Here is a 19,228-nt window from a genome sequence, read left to right on the forward strand (position 1 = left end):
GCTTGACTCTGATACTTGGGTTTGTATTCAAGATCTCTCAAGTGGTTTCTCTCCATTGTGTCATTTCTGTCTTTGTTTAATTTTTTATAGTGAATATGTGAATCGAAAATCACCTGATCACAGTCTAGCAAAAAATGGTTAAAATGTTTGAAATATTCTACTTTATAACTATGCAACAAACAGAAACCCAGAAGACATGCTGAAGACTCACTATGGCTCCTGGTGATCCACGAGGTCCCGATCCACCTTTCAGACCAGGAGGTCCCTGGAAATATCACACATCATTTTGAATTTATATCTTATATTATTCCTAATCTTAAGAAAGTAAGAACTAAATATTAATGTGTGTGTGTTACCATAATGCCCGGGGCTCCTCTGCTCCCTCTGAACCCTTTCATGCCTGGAGGTCCATTTTTCCCAGATGTCCCATGTAAACCGGGGTCCCCCTGAGAGGAAATGAAAAGCATAGTGAAATTGAAGCATGCGTTGTGTTTCTATCATACACTGTGGACCTGAGAATGTGGACTGACCTTTCCACCTTCCTTCCCAGCAGTCCCAGGTAAACCATGCTCTCCAGGTACACCTGGTGCTCCTGGGTGACCTCGGTCCCCTGGTGGGCCGGGCTCTCCTGATTTGCCCTGAAAAAAATATAACAATGTGACTGGCTCAGTAATACCAATGAAAACATCCAGCACATGAAGGATTCACACTTTCGTGCTTACCTGAGGCCCCACCACACCTGAAGGTCCTGGGGGTCCAGTCTTTCCTTGGAATCCCTGCAGCATAGAAAATATGGAAATAAAGCATGTTCAGATGAGTTTTTGTGTGTGGGGAGACAAAAAGAACATCTTTAACCAACGACCCATGACCTCACTCACCGGCTCTCCTCTTTGGCCTGGGTGACCTGGAAGCCCATCTTTCCCAGCTGGACCCTACACACAGAGACACTTGGTGAGAAATGAAGCTCAGGAAGTTAAATATGAGGTGCTAAAATACCCTTCACCTTCAACCTTTTAAACAAGTCATGAACCAGGTAATAGTTTAGAGTGTAGAATATCAAATAATCACTTGGAGGTCAAATTCATCTTTGTTTTTTTTACTGTACAGAATTTCAGCTTCATCTACAAACTCGGTTTCCTCCTAACTTGGTCTATTTTCTTCTTGCAAGAAGAAGTTGTAAACAGCAATGAATCAGTTCTAAATGTACATCTATGTCAAAAAAAGTCTCCACAGCACCATTTGCAGTCCTGTGAAAAACTAAATGCACTCTTAATGCGTCCACAGGATTTAAGAGGATAAAGAGCAATCAGGAGCAGATAATCAAATGCACTTGATTAAATGATCATCAACAAGCACAAGCACCTCTATAAAAGCAGATGTTTTGGTAGTTTAATGGTCTGGTGCATTTGGATATGCGTTAACATAATACCACAATCTTCCTGGGAGTGGATGTCCTAGCAGATTCACCCCAAGATTAGACTCTGCAGGCCTCAGTTAACAGGTTACATCTTAACATTCACGACTTTCTAAAAGAACGTTTGCAAAGTTTTATCAGAATAAACCAGAAGACTCCTGGAACAATGTTGAGAACAAAGGGGAGATGTTTGGTTATGACACATGTGCACAGCGCCATGTTTGGGGAAAAACATCTCATACCACCTGTCAAATGCAGTGATGGAGGGCTGGGGATTTGGACTCATTTTGCAGTCACCAGACCTGGGCATCTCGCAGTCAGTGAGTTAAACATGAACGCCTCTGTTTATCAAACTATTCCAGAATTAAATCTGAGAAAATCTGTGACAACTGAAGTTTGGCTGAAACTGGGTCATGTAACATGACCACGATCTAAAGCACAGCAGTAAGTCTACAACAGAACGGCTGGAAAACAAAAGAATCAAGGTGTTACAAAGGCCTGGTCAAACAACACGTCTGAATCTAGTTCAAATACTAAATTGGGACCTTAAATAGAGCTGTTCATAAATGAATGTGAGCTAAAGCAAAACTGTAAAGAAAAGTGGACCAAAATTCCTCCACAATCCTATGAGAGACTAATGAAGACATGCAGAAAATGATTATTTCAAGTTATTGCTGCTGAAAGCGGTTCTGAATCATGTACTTAATTTTTCACAGGACTGCATACACTCCTGAGAAAAAAAACTTTTTTTCACATCACTGTATGTGTGAAATTTTGTGAATGTGTCTACATATCTCTGTACTGCACTCACAACTGCTCCTTTAGGTCCCGGCTCTCCATTCCTTCCTTGTAGCCCTTGAGGTCCCTAAAAAACAGAAAATAGCCTATAAACAGCAAAATCTAAAGATAAGATAATATAGGTTAAAAGTATTTTTCTTACCCTTTCTCCAGATGGTCCTGGTGGGCCATCATGTCCTGAAGCACCCTATGAAAATATAAGAGAGAAGAAGAACAAGAAGGTGGTAATGGGTAAAAATATTAAACCATAGCTAATGGTGACAGGATTTTGCCATTGGCTAACAATACAGTCAACAAACCTTTTCTCCTGATTTACCAGTAGGCCCTCTCGCTCCCCTGGCACCTCGTGCACCCTGCCAAAGAAGAAACTTCAAAGTTAGGGCAAACAAACCTGTGCAGATCTGAGAAGGAAGATAGTCAGTGCATCTGCAGAGGCATGTACTTTACTGCTGGGCAAGTGGCAACCTGTGAGGCTCAAAAACAAAAAAGTCAATGGGGAAGTGCCAAAATGTAATTCTTTGAACAGCCACTAGAGGCTTCCTGTTAAAGTGGGCCGGTGAATAAATTTAGAGCAGATGTAACCATATTTAAAGCTTCAATTACAGTTTTTTTTGTTTTTTTGCCTCTATAGCTAATTTAGTCCTTCCTGACAACAGTAAAGGCCTGGAGTTTTTGATAACTCACCTGTTTAATTCATTTTGAAGGCTTAAAGTTAGGGTCACAGCCTTTCTGCACACTTTTGACAGATGTGCAAATGCAGGGAGCTGTAGCAGCAAGCTTTCTGCCAGCCTTAAACTCCACTAATCTGAGTCACTAAACTGTCTCTCTCGCCTGTGTTTGTTGTGTCTGATGCTTGTTTGTTACTTTGGCCTAATTAGCAGATACGTGTGGCTATGCTCTTCACCCATAAATTCAGAATTTTGCTAACCAGGCTTGATCGCTGATGAATCGACACTCTTTACACTCTGGAGCATGGGAGTGACAAAAACACTGATGTTTTAAAACAGGGCTTCACAAACCGATTGGTGACATCATCACGGCGATGACCATATTTTCTACACAGTATGGCTCAATTTCTTTCAAGAGAGGAGAGGACAGGAGAAGAAACCATTTTGGGAAAGATGTGAAGATGTGCAGATGTGATGGTAAAATTCTTCACGCATCAGATTTTATCTGAATGGAGATGTGCTGCATCTTTCTGAACAGTGTGTCCATGAATGTGACAACGGCAATGTGCCAGTTTTACTACACAGGTAGTACTTTCAGATGTTTATATGTCGATCTTTCTGTGGAGAGATTTTGTCACTGCCATAATATCTGTGCAACATACAGCCACAGAAATTTGCAAATGAGGTCAAAATGAGTTCAAAATGAGGGCTGATTCTGATGATTGCTGCTTTGTGAAAACTCAGCCATGTTGCAGCTGATGTGACATGTTGATAAGACGGTCTCCTCAATGCAGGCTATAGCTGAAGACGTACAAAAAAAAAGGTTACAAAAAAAGAACAAAATTATACAGTCTATGATCAAATCAATATTAAACCTTTTTATTAGTCTATGTTCCAATATAGGACTTTGCAAGAGTGCAGGATTTCTTTTTTGTTTCACTTTTTAACTAGCCAAAACTTTTATGTTTGTTTCAAATCACAGAGTCTGATTCATCTTGATGGTAAGAAAGGCCACTGAAATTTCCAGGCTTTTATCTTTAATAGTTTTTGAGATACTCATGTTCAGACATTGCTGCAGATTTCAATGAGAGAAGAAAAGGCCTGAAAATGGGTCGATTTTTTTCAAAAAAGCATGCCTTGAAAACTATTTGATATATGATGCAAAAATTTCACCAAAATCATCATATTTATTTTTGCACCATAAAACTTTTATGGAAATGAACGATTCAAGCAGAAAGCCCGTGCTGATTTGAGCCAGAATGACCCCGACATAAAGTGAGACAATGGCATCCTTGACCGTGTCCTTTCTGGCACCCATTACTCAAATATCTGTTTTGGAGACGACACTCACATTCGGTCCCCTCTGGCCTGCACTTCCTGGTTGTCCTGCAGGGCCCTGATTTAGAGGACAAAAGAAGAATATTGAAGGAAATAGCATCATTTTTCAGAGAAAATATCATCACGATGTCAAACCCTCCACTTACTTTTTTCCCTTTTTCTCCCAAAGCTCCCACTGAACCAGGAAACCCATCAGATCCCTGGGAGGAAAAAGACGCATAGATTTGCTTTGCGTACATTATATCTTCAACATCTGGTTTACTTTCATTCAGTTTAGTTCACCTTTGGCCCCTGTCGCCCTGGAAATCCTGGCAGTCCCGGTACTCCCAGTTTACCCTAAAAAGAGAGGCAGCATGACTCCTAATACATGTTGTGCAATATGAGTTAGGATTATTCACTGATACTTTTACTGATCAGCTATGATTTGCTCTGTACCTTCTCTCCGGGAATACCAATAAGTCCAGCCTCCCCCTGGGGACCCAACTGGCCTTTGGGACCTTCAGGTCCATCTTCGCCTCGAGACCCTGGTGCTCCATTGTCCCCAACATCCCCCTTTGCCCCCATCTCCCCCTTGGCCCCTGGAAAACCATCCTCTCCCTGCAGGCACAGCAAAGGAGAGGAGACAGGAAGACAAAGGAATGTCCAGATAATTTAACAGACAGCATAAACAGATGGTTCTGGAACAAATACCTTGTATACTGTATTTTAGAACAAATTGTGCTGCTTCTCTGTCTTTGTTACCTTCTCTCCTTTGCTGCCCTTTAAACCTCTGAGTCCATCTGCTCCCTGTCAAACAGGAAGATAGACAACAAAGCTGGAAGTCAACAAGTAAACAGAGAACACATGATACAATGTCACAGTTGGCTGTTCCTGACTTTAGCTTATGGTGAAATCTAATGTGGAAGAATAATACATTTTGAGTACGCTGACAAATCCTGATCAGTCACAATAGTAAAAACTGATTCCTCTCGCAGCACATGTACAATCTGTTTTTAAAGCTGGTGTGCTGGAAGCAAAAATAGGAGAAAATGGTGAGGACCTGAGTCACTCATAGGGTGAAACTGAGATGACTGGGTCAGAGCATCTCTGTAGCAGCAGGTCTTGTGGCGTGTTCCCAGCATGCACTCCTTAATACCTTCCAAATGTGTTCCAGGAAGGGACAAACTGGGAACCGGCGATTGAGTCATCAGCGCCCATGGCACATAAATGCACACGTAGAGCTACAGTAGTACAAACTGCAACAAAAACACGTTGCTGCCTCTGACAGAAAGGTGACAGAACATGCAGTGCATCACAGCTTACAGAGCTGCATAAACCTTTCAGAGAACCCGTGCTGACCCCTCTCCACTGCTACAATGGGCACTTGAGCGTCAGAGGTGGACAGTGGAGCATTGAGATAAGGGCTGCTCTGATGAGACATGTTTTGATTTACATTGCACATGCTCAGTGTGTGTTGTTCACCTGGGGCAGCGATGGCAGCAGGAAGCAATGTTCTGCTCGGAAACCTTGGCGTTCAGGTGGATATTACTTTGGCGAGTACCACTTCCCTGTACATGGTTAGAGACCACATACACACCTTCATGGCAGATGTATTCCCTAATAACAATGGCCTCTTTAAACAGGGTAATGCTTCCTGCTACAGATTATTCAGGAATAGACTGAGGAACATCACAAAGTGTTCACTCTGTGTTTATCATTAGTTATTATTCATCTCTGGCTCTCTTCCACAGAGTGCCTTTTGTCCTGTCTGCCTCTCCATCTGTTGTTACATAGGGCCTGGAGGTTTCTCCCTGGAGGTTTCTCCCTGGAGGTTTCTCCCTGTTAAAAGGAAGTTTTTCCTTCCCACTGTCGCCAAGCACGTGCTCGTATCTGATTGGGGTTTTCTGTCATTGTAGGGTCTTTACCTTAAAACAGTGGTTCTTAACCTTGTTGGAGGTACCGAACCCCACCAGTTTCATATGCGCATTCACTGAACCCCTCTTTACTGAAAAATAAAATATGATTTTTTGTCAAATTGAAGACATAGATATGTTTTTTACTGGTGCACAAAATGAGCCGTGCGTGTCACGGCGGAGGCTCTGCCGAACCCCTGAGACCGACTCACCGATCCCCTAGGGTTCGATCGAACCCAGATTAAGAACCTCTGCCTTAAAATATATAACGTGCCTTGACACAACTGTTGGGATCAAGTTGAATTGATTTCAAATTCTTTAGACCTCAGTGGGATTTTTCTCTCTGACAACCCACTTGCAAGTTACAAGACTTAGTGGTCAGAGAAGTCCATGCTTTGATGAGTCTGTTTTGGACCTGCACTATATCAGGCATGCACTTTTGATATTGTGGATATTGTATGCTATAAATTCACTGAATTGTAAAAATGTTTTCTTTTTAGAACTTCATATATCTTCACAGAGAAGCTTCCTTTGCCAGTGCTGCTGTAGTGTCAGTTGATACTGATATCATGTGGTTACATACACATAAGATTAACCCTACTAACTGGAAACCTCACTCTGCCTTTTAACATATCCAGAAATATACAAATTAATGGATTCATATATCCATATATCTCCAAACCAGGTTGCATTTTCTACCTTAACTCCTCGTTGCCCAGGGTATCCAACAGGCCCTTGGACACCTGGAGGACCCTAGAAATGAGCATATTCACATATTATAGTCAGTTGTAATACCATGAAAACAACATAAATCCTCAAACAGAGACAACAAACTTACTGGCAGTCCTTTTTCCCCCGGGGTACCTTCTCGTCCAGGGTGACCCTGTAGACAAGACGATGTGTGAAGTTGAGGGAGTGCATCATGTCACAAGCGATCACAAAAGTAAAGAAATACAAGTGTGCATTTACTGACTGGGGGCCCGTCATTTCCTGGCAAGCCTCTCATCCCCTTCTTCCCTTGAGGACCCTGTGAGACAAAGATGAGTCAGTCAACTGAGATTCTCTTTGCTCTGAGGAAAGAATCCAAGTAAAAGACTCTCACTTTTTCTCCTGGCAGCCCTACTAACCCCTGAGGACCAGGAAAACCCTGGAGCAGAGACAGAGGATTAGCATTTCCTTACATACATGTATGCAGCTGAGTTACATTTGTGAGTGTATGTTCACTGCTTTTACAATGATTCCAGGGTTGCCCTGCTGTCCGGGTGCTCCTACTTCTCCTGGCGGTCCCTGTCACAGAGGAGACATGATGTCATCAGAACAGATCAACATAGATCTGGGGTCTTCAGCGTTTATATTACTTACTATATTTCCCTTTGAACCCTGAGCCCCATCAATTCCTCGAATGCCCTGTGAGAAGAAAAAGGATGGCGGTTAAAGAAGGAGACTACATTTTTTTTTATATCCTCAAATCTACTTATGTGGCCTCTAACCAAAACATTTAAAGCACATGAGGTTTTTGTTCAGAATAATAGGACTCTGGCTAAAGACGTGCATTGTTTTGTGGGCCGACTGTGAGCTGCTACTTCCTGTGTAAGATAATTCCTTTGCATGAGGTGTACTTTCTGCCACTAACTTTCTCTGTCGTATGAACTCTTTACTCCTACAAAAAAAAATAATGTCTGAGTAAACAAAGAAGCCATGCAGCTGCCATTGTTTAGATTCCTCTGGAACTATAAGCTGAAACATTATCAGATTAAGTCCTAAGTGAAAAAGAGAACTGAAAAAATGAAACAAACATTTTACATATTTAAATATTTTGATAAATATTTGCTGATTTGTTTCTATTCTTTTTTTCTAATTCATTTGTTGAGGAAAATGAGCAAAAATCACATGTTTGTGTGAGGAAAACATACAATACAGTCCATAAGCATTCGAACAATCGCTTAAAAAAATCAAAAAATCGAAATGGGATTGAAGGTCGGACTTTCAGCTTTAAGCTTTAAAGTATAGCATTAACTGTTCAGGAATAAGGCTTTTTCTTTTTCATAAAATCCCATTTTCAGAGGCTATTTCAGCAAAATTTTGTGTTTCCTCCCTTGAGATGCCCTCAGAGCTGTGAAGACTCTTTTAGATGTTGTGTGTCTCTTACCTGGCTTTCCTCTTCTTGAGTATAACCCCTGGTTTTCACCTTGTAAAGGTGTCTCTGGACTATAGGCCTTGACAATGATTCATTTACATTCCTGGTGTTGGCCAGAGGGGCCGATGGCGCGATATGACAGCCTCGCTTCTGTCAGTCTGCCCCAGGGCAGCTGTGGCTACAACTGTAGCTGCCTCCACCAGTATATGAATGTGAGAGTGAATGAATAGTGGTATTGTAAAGCGCTTTGGGTGCCTTGAAAAGCGCTATATAAATCCAATCCATTATTATTATTATTATTGATAATGTTCCTAGTTGGCTTTCTTTACCAAGGAAAGAATTTAGCGATCCACTTCAGTTGTCTTCCATGGTCTCAGGTTTCAAGTCTTTTGATGTCGATGAGGTGGTCAGTGCATTCCTACATTTTAAGAATCTACCAGATTGTTGGTTTGGTTATCTCTGATAGGCTTATTTTGATTTTTCATCCTTCTTGACTTGCATCAACATTTCTTTGGGAACCCCTATCGAGAATTCCAGTGAACGACTACCAAGAAAAGATGAACAACGCTGGGAACCCACACCTGTCATGAGCTTAACTTGTCATGGCTAACTGAGGGAACAGGACTCACGGCCATAAGGCTGCTTGTCACTCAACTGTCCAGTAACTTTTGAGCATGTGAAAATGATGGACTGTGTATAAAAATAGCTGTTATTCATAAACAGTTGTAACCCCTGAATTAAAGAGAAAAGGCTGCACTTCAATCAGATCTCGATTGTTTTTAACATCCACTGTGGTGGTGTGCAGAGGTAAAACTATTGCTTGTGAAGCAATAAGCTACAATTAAACACTTCAGGTAACTTTTGATCAGTCCTGCACATTGTTTTAGAGGCATTTTTGTCCTTTTCTTTGTACAAAACAGCTTCAGACTGGATTTACTCACATAAACTGTGCACGTCAGGTCTGTCGACAGCATTTCTAACACTTTTGCTCTTGCACTGAACTCTGTCGATAGCTGTTCTTACTTTTTGTCCATCTGTATACAGTCTGTTCTTTAGAGATGGTTCTATAACCAATTCCAGCTTGATCAGCATCAACACCTTTCTGTCTGGAGTCCTCCTGCTCACACCTGGTTGTCATCCCATGTGAATCTAATTTCAACTTCCAGTGTACTCGTAATAGTCACTGATATGTAATATTCGATGGCGTTATAATCTAATGATATTTCAGGTCATTATTAGAATTTTTAAGTGTCCTTCAGCTGTAAGGAGGAGGGTGTATTTCCCCTACATTTGTTTTTCTAAAGCTTGTTACATAAAACCCCTGGGACTGGAAACAATTTAAAAATGATCAACTGCACCACTGGTTTAGGTATACCACCTTTCCTGCTTGAGGCTTTTAAAGCGTAATGAACCAACATCAATGAATAAATTTAAACAAAGCAAAGAGCATTGTCGGATGCCGACAAGCGCGAACGTGTGTTGCTACAAGTGCAAACAGACGTTACACAAAATGAAACGGCTTCAGGCCAGCAAACAGTCTCTTTCTCAGATAAGAATTACATAACACAATGTTAACAAATGGAGAAGTGGTGCAACTTTGTGATTAGGTATTATCTCCTGCAATTATCTGATAGTTACACCACAGCTGGATTCATGCAGCTGATGTAAAAGAGGGTTTTTTTCATGGCTAAACACAGAGTTGGCACAGAGCTGTAATCACTCTTATCTTACATTGTCTGCTGTTGTTAGCTGTAGATGTTAATGTGTGAAAAGGTGGTGCATTAAAAATGATAAGGTTCACACTCACTTGCATGCCTGGGGGACCGGGCCGACCTCTGGGGCCAGTCATACCTCTGGGTCCCTGAAACACAGATCAGTTAATATAAATAAAATAATGTAGCATGCAGTAGAGATTGTGCACCATCCTGCAGCCACATTTTAGCACCGCTTTCTGTTGCAAACTTAAGTCTCAAACTGACTGGTTCTTACATAGCACTCAAAGTGCTTTAGACAACTTACGTCATTCGTACAAGCCCTTTTTTTCTATCTAACGTTAATACACACTCACAACCTAAGGTTAATTTTATTTTAATCACACAAATCGACAAGAGCTGCAATGGTAAAGAGCAAACTGCCTCCCGGACATAAACAATTGCATCATACTACTAACACTATGTCAGTTCTTTGCAAGTATCTGCACAAACAGCATGTTAACACAAAGCTATCCCAGAACCCAAAGTGAAGCTGAGTGTGTGTTCATTTCAGTCCAGCCTAAAGTTCAACAAGTAACAAAGGCAGTGATGAGCAGTCAGGCCTGTAGCCTGTGTTTCTACCTGTTCATGAATCACTGTGGAGATCGCTTTAAAGTGACTTTGGGCTAGTTTTCATCTTTGTTTTCAGTTTTCGGCTTTGTGTTCGTACGTGAACACTAACAGAAAGATCACGTGTGTCTTCATTAGGACGGCGATTTGTGTCGGTGTTGATAATTATGTGACGGTGCGTTCCAGGTCATGTTACCGAGAAAGTAATCTACTTTCTCCAGTGAGTAATTAAGTAGCATACTTTATTACATTTAAGAAAAGTTTAAAAAATGTGCAATACATCACTCACTGACTCCAAAACTGGCAAATGGTCTAACTGAATATGCTGAATGGCACTAAGGTGTGTTTTTGTAAACACTCACAGCATCACCTGGTTGTCCTCTCGGCCCAAGTGGCCCCTGAGAACCCTGTTTTTTAAAAAAAAGCAAACATGAATAACCATAAATAGAAGCACCTGCACACATAAAATACACCTACAACTGCCACGACCTCTCACCTTTTCTCCCAGCTCTCCAGGAGGACCTACAGGGCCTGGCTTCCCTCTGTCGCCCTGAGAAATTACACACATGGGAGCTGACAAGCGCTATTCAGAGTTATCTACTTAACAGGAACTTTTTCAGCCACATAACTTACGTTATGCCCTTTGTCTCCAGGGAGACCAGGCAAGCCATCAAATCCCCTGTCTCCCTTAAAGAAAGATGAAAAGGAGAAAGTTAATGTCTCAGTTTAAGGAGACGCAAAAGTGAGGTGTGACTGGGACTTTAGCTCACCTTTGCTCCAGTCTCCCCTATTTCACCACGACCCCCGTCTGCACCTGCTCGACCCTAAAAAACACACACAGACCCAGACATGGTAGTAGTTTAGTCACAGAAATAACTACTTTAAATCCATGCTTATAACAGTTTCAACAATAAAAACTGTAGTAAGTATTCACACCCGTTTCCCAAGTCGCCCATTCTGACCGGAGATACCTGGCTGTCCTGGAGGGCCCTACAGGAAAAATAAAATAATCAAAGGAACGAGATCCAGGTGATATGTTGCCAGTGGTGAATTGTGTTAACAAACAGAGTTTAACTGGTGCTCCAGTGTGTTTAAACTAACTTACTGGTGGTCCCATCTCACCAGTGGCTCCCTTCAGCCCAGAGGGGCCTGGTACACCCTGAGAAAAGAACATATTGATATTATTGACGTATTTATTTATTAGTAAGAATTTTTTAAAAATTGCAAATTGCAAATATATATTTAAAAAAAGAAAAAAATTGGAAATTGGAAGTGTTTGTTTAGGAAGAATACACACAGATCTCTAGATTCATGTATGTCCAAATTCCTTTGGAAAAATAAACCCCCACGTGTAAGCTTAAAAACACTACAAAAGACCAAGGATAAAGGAGGACTAGAACTGCCTAACTTTCAGCACTACTTCTTAGCCAACAGGCTTCAGTTTATCTCAGGATGGCTAAAACATACCCTCTTAGATGAACCTTGGCTAGATGTAGAACAAGCACTTTGCAATAATCTAGAGATCTCAGACCTACCATTTATCAGCTCAAACATCCAACGATATGAATGCTTTAAAAGCATCAACATTAGCTCTTCTCTGACAGCATGGTGGGAGTTTCTAAAATTGACGGCGTCTTCATTAATCCCATGCAAACGTATACCTATCTGGAACAACCCTGACATATTACAAAACAATAATATGATAAACTTTTCAGATTGGAGTGGTAAAGGAATCAAATATTTAGAACATATACTAGAAGGAACAGAATTTATCTCATTTGACGGACTAGTTACACAATATGGGATCAACAAGAAAAGATTTTTAGAATATCAACAAATTAAATCCATAGTAAAAAAGAAATTTAAACTGGGTCAAGTTGAACTACAAACACCACCAAGTGTGGTTCAATTTCTTACTCTTAAAACCCCCAAATTACTATCCAAAATATACAGAATGCTTTCTAAAACAGATGAATCAATATCACTTCCTATTGCAAAATGGGAAGCGGATTTATCAGTTAATTTAGACCAAAACTTCTGGTCTCAGATTTGCTTAAAAACCTTTCATCTAATTAGAAATCCCAGTCTTCAATTAATTCAATACAAAATATTACATAGAGTGCACTATACAGGTCATCGGATGTTCAAGATGGGCTTTACGTCTACCAACAACTGCTCACACTGCCAAACCAATTCACCGGACAATTATATCCACGCTCTTTGGTTCTGTCCACCAGTTCAGAAGTTTTGGCGCGAGATATGTGAAGACTTATCGAAGTGTCTGAAATGTAACATTCCAACTTCCCCCTTAGTGTGTTTGTTGGGCAGCTTAGATAATGTCACTTCAGAAAAGAATATCGTCCATATGGTTTTCACTGCCCTATGCATAGCCAAGAAAACAGTCCTCATGAACTGGAAAAATAAAAACAATCTTAATTCTAACCAATATAGAAATTATCTATTAGATTACATTAGTCTTGATACAGCCTCTGCCACCACATCAGATCAATTGCTCTGGGCTCCTTTGATCAGCTCCATCACCTAGTGGGGGTGGGGGGTCATAGTTTGGTCCCGCCTTCACTGTTGTGATTGGTGTGGGGGTAGGGACAGGCTTAGGGCGTCGGGGGGTTCCCCGGAGGCATCTTCCTTGGGGGGCTCAACCCAGGGTAGCGGTCATGTCTGGTTAGGGGCTCTGTTGGCTCTCAGGTGACGTGCAGCGGGGCTAGGGGAGGGTCTGTGCTGACGGACGTGGGTTACTGACCTGGTAGCCTGGCTGCACCTGGGTGGGTCCGGGATGGGCGTGAGCTTCTGGGGGCGCTCAGTCTCTGGGCTGGGGCCCGGGCCGGGCCTCGGGGGCTTGGGTCCTGGTTGGTGTGTTGCCGGGGTTATGGGCGGGTGGGTGCATGGGGGCCCACCCCTGGAGCAGGGTGCCGCCGGTGCATCGAGCCACCTGGGGGGCTCTTCAACTGGTGGGGGAGATTGTCACATCTTGCAGGAGCTTTCCTCTCCTCGGGACTTCTCTGCAGGAGGGGGAGATACAGGAGAGGTGGAGGAAGATCTCAGCCTGGGTGTTTATTGTCTTATGTAGTCTGGAAGATGAGTGGATGGTGGGGTGGGTGCAGTTTTCTCTGTGGTGGGGTTGGGTGGACTGTCCCGGGCTCTGTGGGGCCGGGAGGCGCTGCTGCGCTGGGCCCCGGTCTGGATGGGCCTGGGCCCCCTTTCCCTGGCGGGTCGCGGAGTATGGGGGTGCCTACTGGGGTCAGCGGGGGAGCTGGCCCCAGGGAGGGGTCACCTGCCCCTCCCTTCCTTCCCTCCCCATCTCCAGCTGCCTCCCTCTTCCCGCTCCACCACAACCACCCACACATGCAGGACCTTGGAGTAGGGGTATGTCACCAGGGTGCAGAGGAGGCCACCCCCCCCCCCCCCCCCCTGTCCCCTTCTGGCTGCCTCTGCCTCAATTTTATCCCACAACTTAGACATTCACATTACTCACACTCTCATTACACATACATATAGGATCTTGGGGGTGGGCACGATACACGGAATCCAAAGTACCATCAGGGTGTACACCCCACCCCTGGCGTCGTTGCCCACCTCTCAAGGTTAAATACACGTAGACATTGAGGGCTAGCAGGAGGGACCATGCGCTTACCTGCTGCTCCCTGGCAGGTAGCTCCATGCCCTCCTGGGTTTTAAATGCACCTTAGAACACACATGCATCAACACTCCAATGAGCGGGTGGAGGGAGGTTTGGAGTCTTCTCTCACCCCCGTTCTCTGCGACCTGCTGGAGCGGGGGGGCTAGGAGGAGGAGGTGGCCGTCCGACTGCGGTCTGGAGTGTGGGGCCTCCCTGCTGCTGCGGAGTCGGGGCGGTCTGCCTCCCCCCACCGCAGGGAAAAGGGTAACACCACCTGGGTCTGGGTGCAGTTCCCCCCTCCAGGGGCAAGGGTACCTAGACCCGGTTTGTAGAGTACGCTTGGGGAGTGTGATCGTGTGTACAGCGTCTCTTTATGTCTGTCTCCACGTTGGTTGAGTGTGGAGTAAGTGCATATGAGAGCATGAGGGTGGGAATGGATGTTTGTGTCTGTGTGTGCCTGTATTTCTGTGTCTATATGTCAGGTTGGGTGTCAGGCGCCACCTCTCTGGGGACATCTCAGGCCCTCCAAGGTTTGGAGGCCTATCTCCCCCTACCACCACTTCCCCTGCCAGTGGCGGACTCCCTCAGACATCGGTGCGTTGGTGGTTCTTTGTGTCCGGGGGTGGGCGTCCAGGTGCACACCGGCTCACTCCTTGGCGGCCGCTTATCGGGGCCTGGAGCCTGGGGCTCGCTCGGGCCACTTCGGAGGTGGGGTGCCCCCGGCCTCTCGGCCTGGGGCTCGGTCACTCAGGCACAGCTGGCTGCCGGCGGAGCTCACGGGCGCGTCACTGCAACTCCCCCTGGCTTCTGCTCCGCGGCTGCTGAGTGAGCCCTCATCTGGGACTCTCCTCAGCTCTTTCTGGGACAGTGGCGCGGCTGCCCCTCTGTTGGTCTTCCTTGGTCTCTTGTGTTCTGGGGGCCTCTGGATGTCTGGAGTTTTGATCTCCTCCATACCTGCTTCATGCCCTGGAGGACGGGGCTGTGGCCCCCCCACACCCTCTAGCAGATCATTACATGAAGGAACCTTTTAAAAAAACAAGCGCGTCCATGCTCACAGGTGTACACACGGGTGATCACACCCACAAACTACACCCTTTTTGGCTCCTACCTCAAAGCACACTGTGTTCTGTTGATCTTATGTGCTGCACAATAATGTTTAATATTTAGTATTTACTGTCACATTCCCATATATCATTGTGATGTTGTTTATTCTATTACTCTTGTTCTCTTCTGCTTATTTTCTTTTTTCTTTCTCAGCAGGTGATCCAGGTGATCGATATATGCATTTTTTTTCTTTTTTTTTTTCTGCTCATTCTGTTGGTTTTTGTCTTTTGCCCTTCTCCCCCGTCCCTCTTCTCAGCTGTTTCTCTTTCCCTCTTTCTTTCTCCCCTTCTTTCCCCCAGTCAAGTCTGTCCCGTATTCAGTAAGTGAAAATAAAATAAACAATAAAAAGTGAATCAAATGGACCATTACGGCAAGGCTGGGATGGTCAATTTGGTAAAGTAAATCCGTTGGGCATCTTTCTTTGCCTTTAGACAACAATTCTGATGGCAAAAGAGCCAAACGGGACAGGCCAAAAAAAAAAAAAAAAAAAAAAAGTATTCAGTAACTATATCCTTCCAATAAATATATATTTGTCTTTTACATGTGGTAGGTATATTTGCACACCTCCAAATAATGAATTAATGTCTTTGCCCATAAGTACAGTGTTGAGCAACTGCACTTGTTACTTCACGCCACTGGTGAGGAGGGCTGGACTGTCAATGGGAGCAAATCTCCAAAGATCAATGGCCAGTGAAACAATGGCATTGGGAGTGAATGCAGCAAGTGGCTCTGAATCAAATTCCCGTTTGCACAGGAAGCTGTAGAAAACCAGGAAAGACACTGCCCTCGCTCTTCCTTTGGTACGTCAAAAATACTCCAGCTCACGGCACCAGACGCTGCCCGATCAGGATCCTGTTTTCACTCTTTCGTTTTTTGTTTTTTTTTTCTTCTGTTCAGCATTTCTAGTTTCCAAACAGGAGAAGGGTCAAGATATCATTAGCTCTGTGCCATACATGTGACTCCTACTATAAGGGAAGTTATAATATCCTAGCAAGGCATCTAATTTTAGTGGATACATATGACCGAGTTGGTTGATATCTAACTGTACTGTAGTCTAAAGACATTGAAAGATTTGAAGAGTTTGTTCGGTTTGAGGACAAGAAAAAAAAGAGAAAAAAAAAAAAAAAGGAAGAATACACACAGACAAATGAATGTTTCAGTTACATAAGCAACCACTCAACCTTTTAAATGCACATATGCACATGCTACATGAATCAAATCTATGTTTATGCACTCTCATATACCAGGTTACAGGCGAAAAATGTGAACGATAGGTGCTATCGTATGCTGCAGATATTCACATAAATATATTTAATACATATTACATGGTCACACAATCGTCACTGCATAGGTCATTAATGGTTAAATAAAAGAGATGCACTCAGATTCTAGCCCTAAGGGCCTAAACCTGCATTCTTTTTGATGTCCAGCAGAGGGCGACTCAACTGGTTGTAAAGACTTCCAGTTGTATAGAAATCTATGGAAAAAACGGCCCCTGATTCTGCTCTAGGTGACTTCAGTAAATGTTTTTCCTTGCTTAGCTTATGAGCTCAGTTTCATGATTTTGGTCATAGGGAAGACAACATGGAGTAGATTTTGTGAATTAAGGTCATCTTTAGATTATCCAGGATATGCTCACTGCCCAATGACTTGTCAATCACAAGTCTGCAAACTTTCGTAAATTACTCCCTATGTCCTGCAAATGCTTCATCTGCCAAGTACTGTGTGAGAAATAACTTTTAAAATCCTCTGGGCTGCCAGAGTTTACATAAATAATGAGGGATCCACTCACCAGTGGCCCAGGTCTTCCCCTGAGGCCGAGTGGCCCTGGAGGTCCCTTCATAGCCAGCTAGGAGACAAAGAAGAACCAGTATAGAAGAGATAGTCTGGTTTTAATAATCTTCAGAGCTATATATAAGCTACACTTCTGAGTAAGCTGTATGTGCAGCATGCAACCGGTTGTATACCTTGGTCTGCTGCAGGATGGCCTGAGCTTGTGCTTCTTGTGCAGAAACCACAGAACCGGTCTTTGGATCGCCACCTGAGTGGAACTGCACACAGAGGCAAAGACACACACACAGTTGAGCGGACATGATACTCACAAGTTAAACTAAATACTCCTCCCAGTGGCCACTGCATTGCACTGCTGCTCTGGTCTTGCATAAGAAGGTGCAGATGGAAGGCATTTTGAAACCAGAATAAATAAGCTGTAAAACGTTTCATTGTTTTATGATTCTGACAGCAACATGAATGCTATGCTGTGGACCTCACAGCCACCAGATCTCAGCACAAGTGATTAATTTTTAAAGAGATCAGTAAAATAAATGATCACCCTCAATCACCTGATTTGACACAGAAACTGCACCAAATATATTTTGCTGTAAACAAAAACATGCACTATAAAGCTTTCAGAGGCAAACAGATGGATCATTTCTGTAACTACCTCCAAACAACCCATTCCTCCGGCATTACTGGCATTCAAACATTCCCATTTGCCCTAAGGCTTTGTTGAAGGTTAACAGGACCAAATAACTGCTGCAGCAACATTAATGCAGCTTGTTAGCCTCGGGCAACGCTGTGCTATCTTTGTGTTACCGGTATAAGCATGATGTTTCCTGGGGGACCTGGTATCCCATCAACACCATTAAGGCCTGGCCGCCCCGGAGGACCCTGACAGGAGAGATATGAGAACGTTTATGGAGACTTGTCGATGTGTGGAGCACTCAGCCATTCACTCAGCATACAGAGGGCAGTCCTCACCAGCTCTCCAGCGTCTCCTCGAGGTCCCACCGGTCCCGCGACTCCAGGTGGCCCTGGCTCTCCCTGCAAACACACAGATAAGCAGTCAGCAAGTCACTATGACTGAATCTATTTAATTCAAATAATTAAAATGTTTGTTCTTTTTCTTAAATAGTGAATGAAATTGTGTTTCATGTTATATCTCATGCAGTGAGCATCGCTAACCTCGGGCCCTGGAGGTCCATAGGGTCCTGTGATTTGTGTTCCCTAAAATTTCACATGAAAAAAAGTTTTTACATTCAGGTTATTTTGGTAAAATACAACCACTCAAACCAGTTAAAACAGGATTTGTATGCACGCTATACCTGATACCTGAGCAGATATTAGTTAACAACAGCATATATATATATATATATATATATATATATATATATATATATATATATATATATATATATATTAGGGGTGCAACGATACACAAAATCCACGGTTCGGTTCGATACTTTGGTGTCACGGTTTGATATTTTTTCGATACAAAAAAATGTTCATGCCTTTTTAATTTGTCATTTATTAAAATTATAAATGTTGCAACGAGCTTAGCTTCTGTCTTGCTAGCTTGCGCTGCGCTCACTGGATCTGCACTCGACAGTGCAGCCTAGGCGGAGTAGTCGAACGCAGATCCACTGAGCTCTCAACACAGACAGCATGTCAGAAGAAAAATTGATAAAAATAAATTAAAAATTTTGTATCGTTCGATACATATGCATACCGAACCGAAGGCACTGTACCAAACGGTTCAATACCAATACGAGTATTGTTGCACCCCTAATAAATATATGTCTATATACATATATATATATATGGCCAAGCAGCTCCTATTGGTGTGCAGGACTCGACTACGGACTTTATTCAGATGCCAGTCTGTCACTGCTCACACACCTGCATCTGATCCAAAACTCTACAGCTCAGCTGTTAAAAGGCACACATGAGACCACATATCACCCACTGACTTTCTTGCATTTGCTCCCAGTTAGTTTTAGAATAGATTTTAAGATTTTATTGTTTAGTTTAAAGAGTTTTCTGTCTCATTCTCTTGTGTCAGTTTCCCCCAGCTTTCCCTGTGTCTGTATTTGCTGTTTGCTTTCTAGTCTCACATCCTGTTTTATCTTGGTAGTTATTT

At 43.2% G+C, this 19,228-nt stretch overlaps 1 protein-coding gene across 1 annotated transcript in view; it reads right to left on the reverse strand.

Moving 5' to 3' along the window:
• The window catches only part of LOC120741433 (collagen alpha-1(XI) chain-like), a 53,058-nt gene that overhangs the window by 17,913 nt on the left and 15,917 nt on the right, over positions 1–19,228 (reverse strand). The window contains exons 10-40 of the mRNA XM_040044391.1: positions 18,274–18,315; positions 18,070–18,132; positions 17,905–17,979; positions 17,277–17,360; positions 17,102–17,158; positions 11,674–11,727; positions 11,505–11,558; positions 11,339–11,392; positions 11,202–11,255; positions 11,065–11,118; positions 10,931–10,975; positions 10,055–10,108; positions 7,473–7,517; positions 7,344–7,397; positions 7,213–7,257; positions 7,084–7,137; positions 6,949–6,993; positions 6,810–6,863; positions 4,960–5,004; positions 4,654–4,815; positions 4,501–4,554; positions 4,365–4,418; positions 4,232–4,276; positions 2,512–2,565; positions 2,355–2,399; positions 2,226–2,279; positions 879–932; positions 723–776; positions 531–638; positions 357–446; positions 212–265 (exon numbers count right to left, since the gene is read on the reverse strand). Of these exons, the coding sequence (XP_039900325.1) occupies positions 212–265; positions 357–446; positions 531–638; positions 723–776; positions 879–932; positions 2,226–2,279; positions 2,355–2,399; positions 2,512–2,565; positions 4,232–4,276; positions 4,365–4,418; positions 4,501–4,554; positions 4,654–4,815; positions 4,960–5,004; positions 6,810–6,863; positions 6,949–6,993; positions 7,084–7,137; positions 7,213–7,257; positions 7,344–7,397; positions 7,473–7,517; positions 10,055–10,108; positions 10,931–10,975; positions 11,065–11,118; positions 11,202–11,255; positions 11,339–11,392; positions 11,505–11,558; positions 11,674–11,727; positions 17,102–17,158; positions 17,277–17,360; positions 17,905–17,979; positions 18,070–18,132; positions 18,274–18,315 (1,860 nt within the window). The remainder of the gene's footprint in view (positions 1–211; positions 266–356; positions 447–530; positions 639–722; positions 777–878; positions 933–2,225; positions 2,280–2,354; positions 2,400–2,511; positions 2,566–4,231; positions 4,277–4,364; positions 4,419–4,500; positions 4,555–4,653; positions 4,816–4,959; positions 5,005–6,809; positions 6,864–6,948; positions 6,994–7,083; positions 7,138–7,212; positions 7,258–7,343; positions 7,398–7,472; positions 7,518–10,054; positions 10,109–10,930; positions 10,976–11,064; positions 11,119–11,201; positions 11,256–11,338; positions 11,393–11,504; positions 11,559–11,673; positions 11,728–17,101; positions 17,159–17,276; positions 17,361–17,904; positions 17,980–18,069; positions 18,133–18,273; positions 18,316–19,228) is intronic.

This window comes from Simochromis diagramma, unplaced genomic scaffold (genome assembly GCF_900408965.1).
Source record: "Simochromis diagramma unplaced genomic scaffold, fSimDia1.1 OVJJ01000798.1, whole genome shotgun sequence".
NCBI lineage: Eukaryota > Metazoa > Chordata > Actinopteri > Cichliformes > Cichlidae > Simochromis > Simochromis diagramma.